At 49.9% G+C, this 12,921-nt stretch overlaps 3 protein-coding genes across 3 annotated transcripts; 2 read left to right on the top strand and 1 right to left on the bottom strand.

Annotated features, from left to right (window-relative positions):
- Positions 1 to 284: 284 nt before the first annotated feature.
- POX_d05631 (uncharacterized protein) lies at positions 285 to 5,100 on the top strand (the record flags this gene model as incomplete). Its single annotated transcript, XM_050114472.1, has 3 exons — positions 285 to 419; positions 2,462 to 2,567; positions 5,003 to 5,100. The coding sequence occupies 3 exons, from the start codon at positions 285 to 287 to the stop codon at positions 5,098 to 5,100; spliced, it is 339 nt and encodes a 112-aa protein (XP_049969423.1).
- A 1,715-nt stretch (positions 5,101 to 6,815) lies between these two features.
- On the top strand, positions 6,816 to 11,893 carry POX_d05630 (ABC multidrug transporter B; the record flags this gene model as incomplete). Its single annotated transcript, XM_050114471.1, has 7 exons — positions 6,816 to 7,043; positions 7,147 to 7,684; positions 7,739 to 7,965; positions 8,033 to 10,764; positions 10,823 to 10,903; positions 10,971 to 11,345; positions 11,659 to 11,893. The coding sequence occupies 7 exons, from the start codon at positions 6,816 to 6,818 to the stop codon at positions 11,891 to 11,893; spliced, it is 4,416 nt and encodes a 1,471-aa protein (XP_049969422.1).
- A 380-nt stretch (positions 11,894 to 12,273) lies between these two features.
- On the bottom strand, positions 12,274 to 12,685 carry POX_d05629 (uncharacterized protein; the record flags this gene model as incomplete). Its single annotated transcript, XM_050114470.1, has 3 exons — positions 12,274 to 12,295; positions 12,325 to 12,416; positions 12,641 to 12,685. The coding sequence occupies 3 exons, from the start codon at positions 12,683 to 12,685 to the stop codon at positions 12,274 to 12,276; spliced, it is 159 nt and encodes a 52-aa protein (XP_049969421.1).
- Positions 12,686 to 12,921: the final 236 nt, after the last annotated feature.

Here is a 12,921-nt window from a genome sequence, read left to right as displayed (position 1 = left end):
GTCTGGACAAAGTTTTAATTTGCTCTGCAGTCACACCGACTAGACTCAATCCAACGATTGGTGCCGCGAGTCGCAGCACACATGGCAGGCCCGGGTTAAATCGTTCAGAAATTGTCAAACACCCTTGAGAAATCCTGATAGTGGACCCGAAAGAAAAAAGAAATAAATGTCAAAATAATTCAGCAATGCGCGCATCGCTACCACAAGACATTTCTCGTAAGCGGTCACTCGGGCAATTGAGGTGCTAGCCTACGCTGTCCGTATACGAAGCCAGGTGCCCCATCATGGCCAAGGGGTTATATGCAGGACAGGCGTACCTCCATTTAAGCGAATGGGTCCTCACAGATACAATGAGAGTAGAATCCATGAGCGGTGACATGGTTCTACACTTTCGCACCCTCGTTCCGTCCCAGCCGAAGGTCTGTACTGCAGTTGTGGTGGTTACTCACTGGCGCCAGTCCAGGTGTCTCACATCCCGTCTCTTTTCATCGCACTCGATCGATGACAGCACGGACTGCAAGTGAAGCATTGCAACGGACATGACCCCACACTTCATATGCTGTACAAGAAGCGACCCAAGAAATTGTGAAGCTCCGAGTTTGTCGGATCGGGACGGAAATACGTAAGCGCGTAGATTGTGGAATAGACCTGACTGAATCCTAGGTCGAGCCCGTCGTCCACCCCTGACTGCTCTGGAAAAATGAAAAAAAATCACGAAATTGTCTCAATGAGGGAACCCGTCATGCCATCACTGTCCGGACCCGCCTCCCTCTTCTCCAATTTTCCCTTTCCGCATCGTTGCAGGGAATGGATCATGGTGGGTGAGCCCGACCAAGCCAGGTGGGAATAGAGAATTTTGCAGACCATGTCAGACGATGGACCATGTGGCTTCGTGTACCTGGAAGCCGATCAGGGCAAAACTTACCTAGGGGACTGATAGCCACCCGTCGGTCCTTGGTTATAGATTTGCTCTAAGCGCCCCGTGTGGCCAGATACACTCCACGCGAGATCCCCACATATGGAGCGAATTTTCATGGCATGCCTTGAAGTCAACTTGTTTTGTCAGATGGTGATGGATATCTTGACCAGACAACCAGGATTCTCCATCTGACAAGCGCCCTGGGCAGGATGACCTAGTGAGTACTATTCTTGGCGCGAGTTCCACCGCAGTCCCGACGACGTGAACAAGTGGAGCGCGTGTCCGTCCCAGTCACTCAAGCCCGGGAGATGTGATCCGCCATCAACCACGGTACGCCTTGCGGGTTCGAAACAAATGCAGATCTTACAATCATCTAAATTCCTAGAGGATGACCGTATCCAGAGATGAATGCCAATCTTCCAGTGGCCTATCGTTCTCATCATCAGACTTGCAAGTTTTTCTCGGACGATCGCGCTTGAACGGAGATGGAGTGCTCATGGGGCATAGTGTAAGAGTTGGCTGCAGGAGGCGCTCACGCCACCGACTTTGCTATAAAAGACTCAGGGAGGTCCGTACTTTTTAGGGGATCGTTTTCTGCAAGGGAGTTATTCCCAAGGGATGCGTAAATCAAAGAAGGCAGTAGAAGGGCAGATCACATCCAGACGGAGAGGAAGCGGATCGATCCGGTGGGGGCCACCCGCGCGGATGTGGAACCCAGTGGAATAAGAGGCTAAACCGAGCGATGGAGGAGCCACGATGATTTGTCAAAGCCCCGTGGTTAGGGGCCGTACGGCAGAGACGCCCATCAGCGTGCCGAGAAATGACTAAGTTTCCTGTTCGTTTTGCTTTGGTTAGGCCCTCCCGTGTGACAAGATGGGGTTTGGAGTTCTGGACTGCTGACTCCGTCCTACGCCGGACAGGGTTCGTGCGGACGGGGTTGAGAGTCTAGGTAAAAGACCCAACACGGAGAAGACACTTGCCGGGCAGATCAGGTGCACGTGACATATAGGGAGCGCCTCTCTCGATGAACCAGCCGAAGATGAGGCTTTCCCTGCCCTCGACTACATCCGTTGACGAGCACCGTTGCCGCCTCAGGACTCACTGAGGTTTCTTCTTCGGTGATGGTGACCTTCCTGTTTGGGAATTTCAGCCAAAAAGGGATTTCGCCCAGTTGGGACTCCGTGCCTCGTATTCTCAGGGATTCGCCAGCTGTCCAGTGTAGCATTCCGGAGGGCGCAGAAAAAGCATGGTTCTGGGGGAGGCAATGTCATGCGCGACTATTCCTTCCGTCCATGTGGCCGGCGAATTTCATGAGTCCATTCAGGCTCAGCCCTGCCAGGTATGAGACAGTAGAAGAGGATTATCATTTTCAGCCATGCTGCTGAACGCATACCAGACTTGGTTCCGCTCCCCGCGTTGCAACGCAAGACAGAGAATTTCAAATACGACATGCACCAATCAGACATCATAGTTCACCTTGGGGTCTGCCTGTAGAAGAGTGATCGAGCCGGGTCCAGAATATCACTGACGCTTTTCCATCAGGGTTCGACAGGGGACAATCACATCGCCTGGAAAGATCGATCCAATGAGCAGACCAAGCCCAGCCATGAAGAATACATCAAGTGGATCGGGCGCAGAGGCCAGCTTAGTCAGTGATTTACCGGTCCGCGAGTTAAACGTATAATAGCACCCCTCGATGAACTCAAAAAACAAAGTCCCGGAAAGGGGAGATGAGGAAGACCAACCACTCCTTGGGAAGTCTGGCGGGCGGAAACACAGTGGGAACGAAACTCTTTCGAATCGGTGGCACTGGCAGTGGCTTTGGGGGCCGCTATTCCACACGATCCACCTGTGTGGACCCTTACGTGAATTGATGAGCTGTCAACCCTTGAGAGGCCATTCAGACAAGTGTTTTGCACTTCCCCAACCGCTAGCGCAGTCGACCAGCTCCAAGTCTCCTCTACGCGGAGATTGAGCGGATCTCAGATGAGACAGACTGGTCTCCCCGAAGCCCAACCTAAGCAAGTAAGACGGCAAGCCACCAGAAAAGAGACACTGTGCCCACCAGACCGACTGTACCGCCACTCAAACCTTACCTGTCTCGAGCTTCGAACAGCCGGTCGAGTCTGGTACATTCCCCCTGCTGAGGACTCTAGATGCCGATGTTAGGTTTGCTTGGAGTTTAGCGCCTCACGGACCTCCGGGTCGCTGTGATCATGATTTGCACGGGCCCTTGAGCGGAGTGGACGCCGCCTGGTCGGCGGCGTCCAGCGCCAAAATCCCGTCGGTTGCCGATGATCGGCGGAGGGGTCCTCACAGCTCTTCTCTTCAAGATCTTGTCGATTGCCCGGTTCTTCAGCCGGTAAGCTGTGCTCGCGGGGCCTTCAATTGCTCGCACGGTGGTTTGGCCCCGTGGTGTGTGACCAACGAAATGCGGTCGTATCAAATAAGCAAATCTTCAGCACAGTTGGTCAGCAGATCCCGCAGTTCCTGACAACGTGAGAGAAAATGTAATTCACGTATTTGGAATGAAATAGCTGTGTCTTGAAATTGCCAAATAACTGCACTATGAACCAAGTGGGGGGTCCTGCGGAGGTATCAACAACACATAGTGCTTTCCACAAGGTAGCACTAGAGGCAATGGGACTGTACAAAGTACTATGCCATGACAACTCGTTGGCCAGCCTGTGAGTATGCGAGTCGAACGGAACTCTGCCGACACTAGCCCGTCCGCAGAGGGTCATCTTCCCTCGCGAACTTGTGCCCTTTCAAGCGTAGTCGCTACATGCAAAACAATTCGCCTCTCATGAGTGGGAGAACTGTATTCCACGAGTGGTGGGCGTCGCCAGGTTTTAAAATCTTTCGTCATCCCAGTCGAGATTCGAACTCATCAGGCCACACTTTGGGTACTGTCCCTACCAATGAACGAAGGTATTCTCGAAGCGAAATAGCTCGAAAATGTTTGCTATGAATATGCAAACTTAAAAGACTACTGCTCGTCTCTTCGCATCAGATTCCCTTCTCCAATCAGAAATGCTTCTTTTCCACAACGAGACTTTAGTCCCGTAGCTCTTGCAATCTGCTTCTCCGTTCGTCGATAGGAGGGAAGTGAATTTGGAATCCAACCCTTCCGGGCAACAGCAACAGAGCTTCAAAGTAACTGGGTTGATAACAAGTCGTCTTCTCTCTCAAGAAATGCCTGACATGTTCAGGACATCGGGTGAACGACTGGTCGCGAGTAGGAGATCTATAGTTCGGCGTGGCGCTCGCTCTAGCAGGCATTCCAAGGTGGGCACCGTATCAACTGAAGTGTAGAACAGACAGGCCATGTCAAGGGCGCTTCGGTGGCATATAGCAATGACTCGGTGGCGCTAGAAGCCTGCAGTCTCAACCTCCATCAGCATCACCGCACGAGCACGCTGTCTCCATCCCAGTCCATGCCAGGGATCCTCTTGGTGGGAGGCCAGGCATTTCGCATCCAGTTCTCAAGTGAGGTTACCCAAGAGCTGAGGTCATCGTTGCGCAAGCATGAGTAGAGATATCCACAACAAACAACCGGAAAACTTGCCGTTCCAGTCTTTTTTTGCCCGACCTTGCCGAGTGCGTAGTCAGTGGGCCTGACCCACGACCGTGGATGACCTGCGTCGTACGATGACTTCCCTGTCATGCACCGCAAATACATCGTGACCGGTGGAGTCCAGTGTCTCCTGTCTCTGACTAGTGTCTGAAGACAAGAAAAACCCATCCCGTCGGCTGAAAGAACCGCAAATCGGCCCTGTTCGTGAGATCTTCGCCTTCGCTTAGTGTGTTCCAGACCCAGTCTTCTCCCCAGCTGAAGATATCTCGTCCCTGGACCCCCTGGGGAGAGGCATATCCATGTGTGATTGCGAGGCGTCGAGTCTTGCTAGGGCGAATGCCCGATGAGGCATGTACTCAAGCAACGATAGTAGACAAAGCACATTTGTTATTCCCGAACGTTCCTCCCGTGTTGCGGGCTCAATTTCACCAACCCTGTTCTGGATCCATCATTCTGCTAGGTCGCACCGCCTCTTCCTCGTGGCAATGAGGAGGACCCACTGATAGGCGCTGGTGGAGAGGCCGAAAAACAGTGGCTGGCGTACGCCGTACGCCGTACAGTGGCCGCTGGCCGCTGGTCTCTCGTCGCGTCCGCGGGCCAGTGAGTTGGACTGCTAGGCGGGAACGCACGAGATCTGATGAAATTAGACAGTCATGAACAAAAAGAGAAAACTCAATCTGGCTCCCCCATGGAATGGTTGAGATTTTTAGTTTAAAGTGTCTGATCACACCCTTGACGCATTGGGGCTAGTGGACAAATCCTTGGCTGATGTTGTCGGCTTTGGAGTCAAGTCCACTTCCAAAGACACCTTCCGTGACAAGCATGGAATGATAATGTAGATCAGCAGGCGTCCTCTATTGCACAAGTACCACTAGCACTGATACGTGGGGCATGGAGTTCCAAAATCTCTTCTGGATGTAAGGCCACAAATCCACAATCACCGTGACTCCACGATCCTTCCATGGGTCCCACGCTTGTCAACGGTCCACTGCCCAGATCCAGCCTGTTGAATATGGCCACCGCAATCACAATCGACAGATCCGCGAGCACAGCCCGACGAACAGGACGAAGTCGTTTCCGAGGATCAATAACCCACCCGTCCGAACCATATGGATCCAGTATACATAAGTACCTGTTTGTATCTGTAGAAAATTGCCAAGGGTGGATGCGGTTTTCTTTAGGCTCCTGTCCCCTGCACCATAATGCACACTACACACCGTGTAGTACCCAGGGTACACTATACAGTTTACACTCACCTACGCATATACAAACGTCTCCAAGTGCTATGATTCTATACAAGGGATGAGATTTCATGGGAGATTAATATACCCCTAGTGACTTCCCCTTGTTACATCCCATGTAAGGTTTTCACAACTTGGACCGTTCAGTTATGGCTTTATGCAAAAAAAGCAATTAACCCCCGAAATAGAAGGAGACACGGAAGTGGAAAAATTCTCAGAGTAAACCCGAAAAAAGGCGGGAAAAGAAAAGTGTACGTGCCAATGTGGAGAGGGAAATGGAGCAAGCGCGCTATGACCCGACCTATTCCTTCGTATTGTCTCCACTGCGAAAAATAAAAGCAGGAAAAAGAAATATAAAGGTGGAAATAGAGTATACGTGAACAGGATGGGCTCACGCTAGCCAGGTACCATGGAGAACTTGACTATCTCTTTGTTTTTTCTCCAGAACGAGTTTTCACTGGAACTGTCTGGACTGATGAACACATTGCCCCATGCCCTCTCATCATGGGCTATCATTGGTCTAATCAGGTCATACGTATCACACTTCTCACAGAAGAGCAAATGATTCCAGGACCTCGGGTGACAGAGGAGAAAGGGTTAAAATACAGAGATTTTGAAGGGATAGTTTATCCCAAGTTACATGCACCGGGCGGTTGCAAGGACTAGCCTAATTACCAGGTCAGCACACGAATAGAACACGAGTCCCGTGAGAAGGACCCATTTAGTAAAGAAAAATGGACTCAGTTCAGGGCGTACTAATTAATCATTTGCGCATGTCTCAATTGCTAATTTGCCGTTCTCGTGCTCCCGTCGAGGTCGTGCCCACGAAGGCTCTGATCAGTACTCGAAACTTTATTCAAATGTACTCCCTCCTCCACGTTTCCGTTAGGCAGGTCAAAGGTTCATACTAATATCGCTGTGCGAAGTGCACTGCAATCGGGTTGTGTCTTTGTGCTCTCGCAGACACCTCTCCAGGCTCTCACCACGACGTGAAAACTCTCTGTCCATTCTATGATCTAATCTGAGCTGATTTCATTCAAACATAAAGGAGTACCAATGGTGCCCTGTTGTTCATACAATGTCGCAGTCGAATTCTATTAGCCCATCATGTCGGGATATGGACAACACATTCCGCGTGGGAATGGGACCATGTCGTGGTAGTTTTGACTTTTCACTTCTTTTCGAGGAGACTATCATGGCTCTTCTTCCCATCGCGCTGATATCAATTCTGGTGCCGCTGCGGATGTTGAAGCTCTCCCGCAAACAGCGCAAAGTTGAACGATCATGGCTCCTTCCATTGAAACTGGTAAGTTGCCAGTACCTTTTCCTTTTGTGATGTATAGAAGTATTACAGAGGAACTCGGGCAAAAGTTTTCGGATTCACAGGCTGACCCGATTTTGATGAGCAGGTGACCTGGTTCATCTTTATTGGGCTTGGAATCGCACAATCGGTCCTGTGGGCACAGCCCACTGCCGAGGTCACCAAAGCATCGCTTGCCACGCATGTCGTTCTCACCATTGGGACATTCATGCTATGTGTCCTTTCTTATGCCGAACACCTGACTTCTGTCAGGCCGTCATCCCTCTTGAATCTGTATTTGCTCAGCACTTTACTTTTCGATGCCGCGCGGACCAGAACATTATGGCTCCGCGCAGACAATCATTTCAACAAGACTATAGCGGTCGTTACCACTGTTGCTTTGCTCAATAAGCTTGCTCTTACCGTGCTAGAGACCATCGAAAAACGTCATATCCTAAAGCCCGAGTTCACATGCTGCCCTCCGGAGGCTACCGCGGGTCTCTGGAATCGATTTTTGTTCCTATGGCTCAACCCTCTGTTCAAGAGAGGATTCAGTCATCTTTTGTCGGTGGACGACTTGTTCCTGACCGACAAAGAGCTGAGCTCGGAAAGATTGCTGGCCAAGTTTGAGAAAAGATGGAGCAAAGGTGAATATCACCGTAATCACGTCCCAGAAATGCGCCTTTGCTGATTTCTCACAGTCCAAACCAAATCGCCACATACATTGCAGTTTGAGTCTTTCAAGGCTGTCAAGTCACCTCTTCTGAGTGCTGTGCCTGCCCGAGCATGCCTGGTTGCTTTCAACTTTTGCCAGCCACTACTTCTGACTCGATCACTGTCATTCTTCAACAGCCCCGTCAACGATACCACCAATAACGTGGGCTACGGTCTGATTGGTGCCTACTTCTTGGTATACATGGGACTAGCTGTAAGTTCCAACTCAAAAGTCGAGACAAGCTTTTGTGAATTTCCCCAGGCCGCTGACGACATGAAAGATCTCGATGGGTCAATACCAACACAATACATACCGAGGAATCACCATGGTCCGCGGAATTCTCATAACAATGCTCTACAAAAAGTCCAGCCGTCTTGGTCTCAACGAAGCTGATCCAAAGAATGCTCTCACACTGATGAGTGCGGACATTGAACGGATCACGCAGGGCTGGCAGACCATGCACGAGATCTGGGGCAACTCCGCTGAGATCGCCCTGGCCATTTACCTATTAGAGCGGCAGCTGGGAGTTTCTTGCTTCGTTCCGGTGTGTGTAGCTCTCGTGGCCCTGGTCGGATCCCTTGTGGGGATGTCTTTTGTGGTGCCTCGGCAAGCGCGGTGGCTTGAGGCAATTGAAAGACGAATCTCTTGCACTTCAGAAATGCTTGGCTCCATAAAGGGTGTCAAAATGCTCGGCCTGCAAGATTCTTTCATGAAATTTGTTCATGGACTTCGCATTGAAGAGTTGGATATTTCCAAAAAGTTCCGCACCCTCCTGGTCTATAACATGGGATTCGCCTGGTTGACTCGTATTTTCGCCCCGGTCCTGACCTTTGCCGTATTCATCGGACTTTCTGACTCCACTTTGGACGTTTCTCGCGTCTTCACCTCCTTGTCGCTTTTTGCTCTTCTCTCAGATCCACTTTTGACCCTTGTTATGGCCTTGATGTCATTTGCGGGCTCGGTCGGATCATTTGTTCGAATCCAGGAATTCCTTGACAAGGAGGACCATCTCGGCCACCGACAAGCTATTCAGCATGACCCATCGTTTGAGCTTGTGCACGAAGCCAAAGTTCTTTCCCAATACGGAGAACTTGATCTTTCCTCGAGCAGTTTCGGCTCCGTCGAGTCGTTGACGCATCGTTCGTCGTCTTGCTCTGTCAATGCCGCAATTATTGAGAATGGCACATTTACCTGGGACCCAAAGAAAGAGCCCGTTTTGTCCGATATCTCCATCACGTTTCCTCGTGGCGGACTAACCATGCTTATTGGACCTTCTGGGTGTGGGAAGTCTACCCTGTTGAAAGCAATGCTGGGGGAGGTTTGCTGTGTTGAAGGCAAGGTCGAGTTGAAATCCCCCAGTGTTGCATATTGCGATCAAACACCCTGGCACATGAATAGCACCATCAAGGACAGTATTGTGTCAATGTCTGACTACGAGTCCGAATGGTATTCTGCCGTCGTCAAGGCTTGCGCATTGGAAGAAGACTTTTCACATTTCCCTTATGGTGATCAAAGCGTCATTGGCAGCAAAGGAGTTGCTCTCAGTGGGGGTCAAAGTCAACGTATTGCGCTTGCGCGGGCAGTCTATGCTCGGCGGAGAATCATATTCCTCGATGATGCTCTCAGTGGGCTTGACGCTACTACTGAGAATCACATATTTCACTGTCTCTTTGGAAGCACAGGCCTACTTAGGGATATCGGGACCTCCGTGGTCATGGCATCTTCTTCTGTAAGACGTTTGCCTTTTTCAGATCACATTGTTGTGATAGACTCAACTGGCCGGGTCGGCGAACAAGGCCACTTCAGCGCATTGAGTAAGACCGGCGGTTACGTTTCCAGTTTTGATCTCGCGATGCCAGACTGGGACTACAAGCCGAAGGTAGTTTCGGCCGCATCAATCCAAATTAAGGAGGTTCCTGCAGAGGAAGAAAAAGAGGAATCCATCATCGATTTTGAAAGTCGGGGGAGTGGCGGTGATCTCACAATTTACAGCTACTACATCAGTGCAATCGGAAAGCTACCAGCGCTCTCCTTCATGGTCGCGATGGCTGTCTTTGTTTTTTGCATCTCTTTCCCCAGTATCTGGATGAAGTGGTGGGCCATTTCCGACACTCAGGCACCCAGACAGGAAGCCGGAAAGTACCTTGGTGTTTATGCTATGCTTGGCTGCGTCGCCATGATTTCCTTGATCTTGGGCTGCTGGCAGATGGTGATCACCATGGTTCCCAGATCCGGTGAAACGTTCCATCGGACGTTGCTGCAAACCGTTCTTGCTGCCCCCATGTTCTTCTTCTCGACGACAGATATGGGTACCATCCTCAATCGATTCAGCCAAGACTTGCAGTTGATTGACATGGAACTGCCAATCGCAGCCATCAACACCGTTGTCACGATTTTCCTTTGCCTGGCCCAGATGATACTCATCGGCGTCAGTTCAAAGTACGCAGCTATTTCATTTCCTCTTGTTCTCGGTCTTCTATTCCTCATCCAAAAGATCTACTTGCGCACTTCCCGCCAAATTAGATTTCTGGATCTTGAAGCCAAAGCCCCTCTTTACTCTAACTTCACCGACTGCCTTCAGGGCTTGGTGACACTTCGAGCTTTTGGCTGGCAACATGCCATGGAAAAGAAAAACATTGAGCTTCTTGACTATTCCCAACGTCCTTTCTATTTGATGTTTGCTATCCAGCGATGGCTCACTCTTTCTTTGGATCTTGTGGTCGCTGGAATTGCTGTGCTCCTCATGATCTTGGTTGTTGTGCTCCGGGGCACTAGTTTGGGAGCAGGTTCCATTGGTGTCGCTCTGTTGAACGTGATCCAATTCAGCCAGAGCATCAAACTCATGGTGACTTTCTGGACCAATTTGGAAACCCACGTTGGATCAATAGTGCGTGTGAAGGATTTCACTCAAAATGTTCCATCTGAGGACCAGCCTGGCGAGGACCAACCGATCACTCCTGATTGGCCGTCAAAAGGAACGGTCTCATTCCAGTCTGTGTCTGCGGCGTATAGGTGCGACAGCTTCAAAAGATGATCTCTTATTTCTGTCAGACACTAACCTCTCACCCAGACCCAAGGAGCCAGTCTTGAGGGAGGTATCGCTTTCCGTCAAAGCCGGAGAGAAAATCGGCATATGTGGACGCACAGGAAGGTGGGCATATTCAAAGCAGCTTGGACTCCAGCGTGTCTCCCATGCTAATCGGTCTTTCTTATGATAGTGGCAAAACTTCTATGATCATGAGCATCTTCCGCATGATCGACTTGACCACCGGCACTATCTCCATAGATGGAATCGACATCTCTACTTTGTCGCGACGCGACATCCGCTCTCGTGTCAACGGTGTCTCTCAGGATTCGTTGTCGTTTAAGGGCAGTGTACGTGTCAACGTCGATCCGACGAGGTCACGAAGTGACGACGACATTCGGAACGCGCTCAAGAGTGTGCAACTACACTCCTTGATTCTCGAAAAGGGCGACTTGGACACGGACATCGACGAAATTCACTTGTCTCACGGCCAGATGCAGCTCTTCTCTCTTGCTCGAGCTATCCTGCGCCCGGGTAACATTGTTATCCTAGACGAGGCGACCAGCAAGTAAGTCCACATTCACTTTATTGATTCGCCCTTCCTCTCATATGCTTCAATTGTTTTGCCCTTGGACCTTCCGCTCAGGGCTGCTACCCTGTTTTGTTCATCGGTTTCCCCCACCGGTGTTGATCAACCACTGGCATCATTCCATGCCAGTCCGAGCGGAGGACATGGCGCCCTATACCTTCGTTTAGGCGATCCATCAGGAACAGGACGCCCTTTCCGCACTTCCTTGCAGCAATGTTTCTCCCCACACTCCCTAAATTGGAAAAGATTTACGCTTGACGTCCAACACTGACATTTTGTTTTTTTTTTCAAGCATCGATTCGAAAACAGATGAGATCATGCAGCGCGTCATTCGTGAGAAATTTTTCAACCACACCGTTATTGCGGTTGCGCACAAACTTGACACCATCCTTGACTTTGACCGCATCGTGGTGCTGGACGCCGGGCGCATCGTTGAGGTCGGGGAGCCCTATCAGTTGCTAGTCAAGCCAGACTCGTACTTTGCTCGACTGTATACTGACTCAGTAGTGACCGAGGACGCTGCATAATCCGATTCAGGTCCCAGTCATTCCCCCCTTTTTTTCATCCCTTTCTGGATTATTTTTCTCCCTTTCTTTTCCCACTGGACAAAATTATTTCCCCAGAGCACAGCGACGGCCGCTCTCGACTTTTTGTTGTGGTCAGGCGATCGCCTCTCTGCAGCTACTTGCATCCATGTCAATGCCCAACCGCACGGACTTTTTGGCTGTATGGCATTTGTGACATGTTACATTTCCTTTCTCTGTCCATCCTTAATTTTCAGGGCCATACCCGCTCTTGTTTATGATCAACCCATTTTTTTGCACGATTATTTGTCTTCTTTTTTAATGTTACTTTCTCACGAATTCTTGAGGCCTGTAAATCAGTCATTTTACCAATGGACATGATTTCAGAAGTGCAGTCTGTATGTCCTGTTACGATCAGCAAAATATTATACTACCTTGCAAATTGTAAGGCCTCATCGAGCTTAACGGCAATAACCTTATTCATGGATTTAAGAACGGTAGCGCTTATGATCTTCAATTGCAAAGTCTATGTTTAATTCTTTAATAAATCTATTCAAATGCCCCGATCCTGCTCATTCGAGTGAGTACATTAGATGAAGGTGGAAAGGAAAGAATACGTATGTGGGTAGTCCTGGTTGACGCTCGCCCGCCACTGAGATTTTACACAGAAAGTGCGTAAATTTGAGGACAATAATTTCCAACTGTAGAAAAATCTTCGCAATCTTCAACAGGGACGTTTGTAGCTCTAACCTCATCCATATGCCCCATATTGATGGTCTGATCAAGTCTGAACATTTTGATGAAATGGTGCCAGATGCACGGACAAGACCAGAGGGGACTGCCAATGATTTATTTTTGTTCTAATCTTGTTTATCCCATACTGTAATTGACAGGTAATCAGAGCCCGACGGCTACACTTGAAGTCCATTAAAAAAGAAACACACTGCAATACTGTCAAGAACCGCTGCGACGAGCGGACTTGGGCGCGGCGGACTCCACCTTGTATTGAGGTGTTATTCCTTATGTCCGAG

Source organism: Penicillium oxalicum, chromosome IV (assembly GCF_001723175.1).
Source record: "Penicillium oxalicum strain HP7-1 chromosome IV, whole genome shotgun sequence".
NCBI classification, from domain to species: domain Eukaryota; kingdom Fungi; phylum Ascomycota; class Eurotiomycetes; order Eurotiales; family Aspergillaceae; genus Penicillium; species Penicillium oxalicum.
The sequence above is the reverse complement of the archived record's forward strand: the minus strand, read 5'-3'. Positions and strand labels throughout refer to the sequence as shown.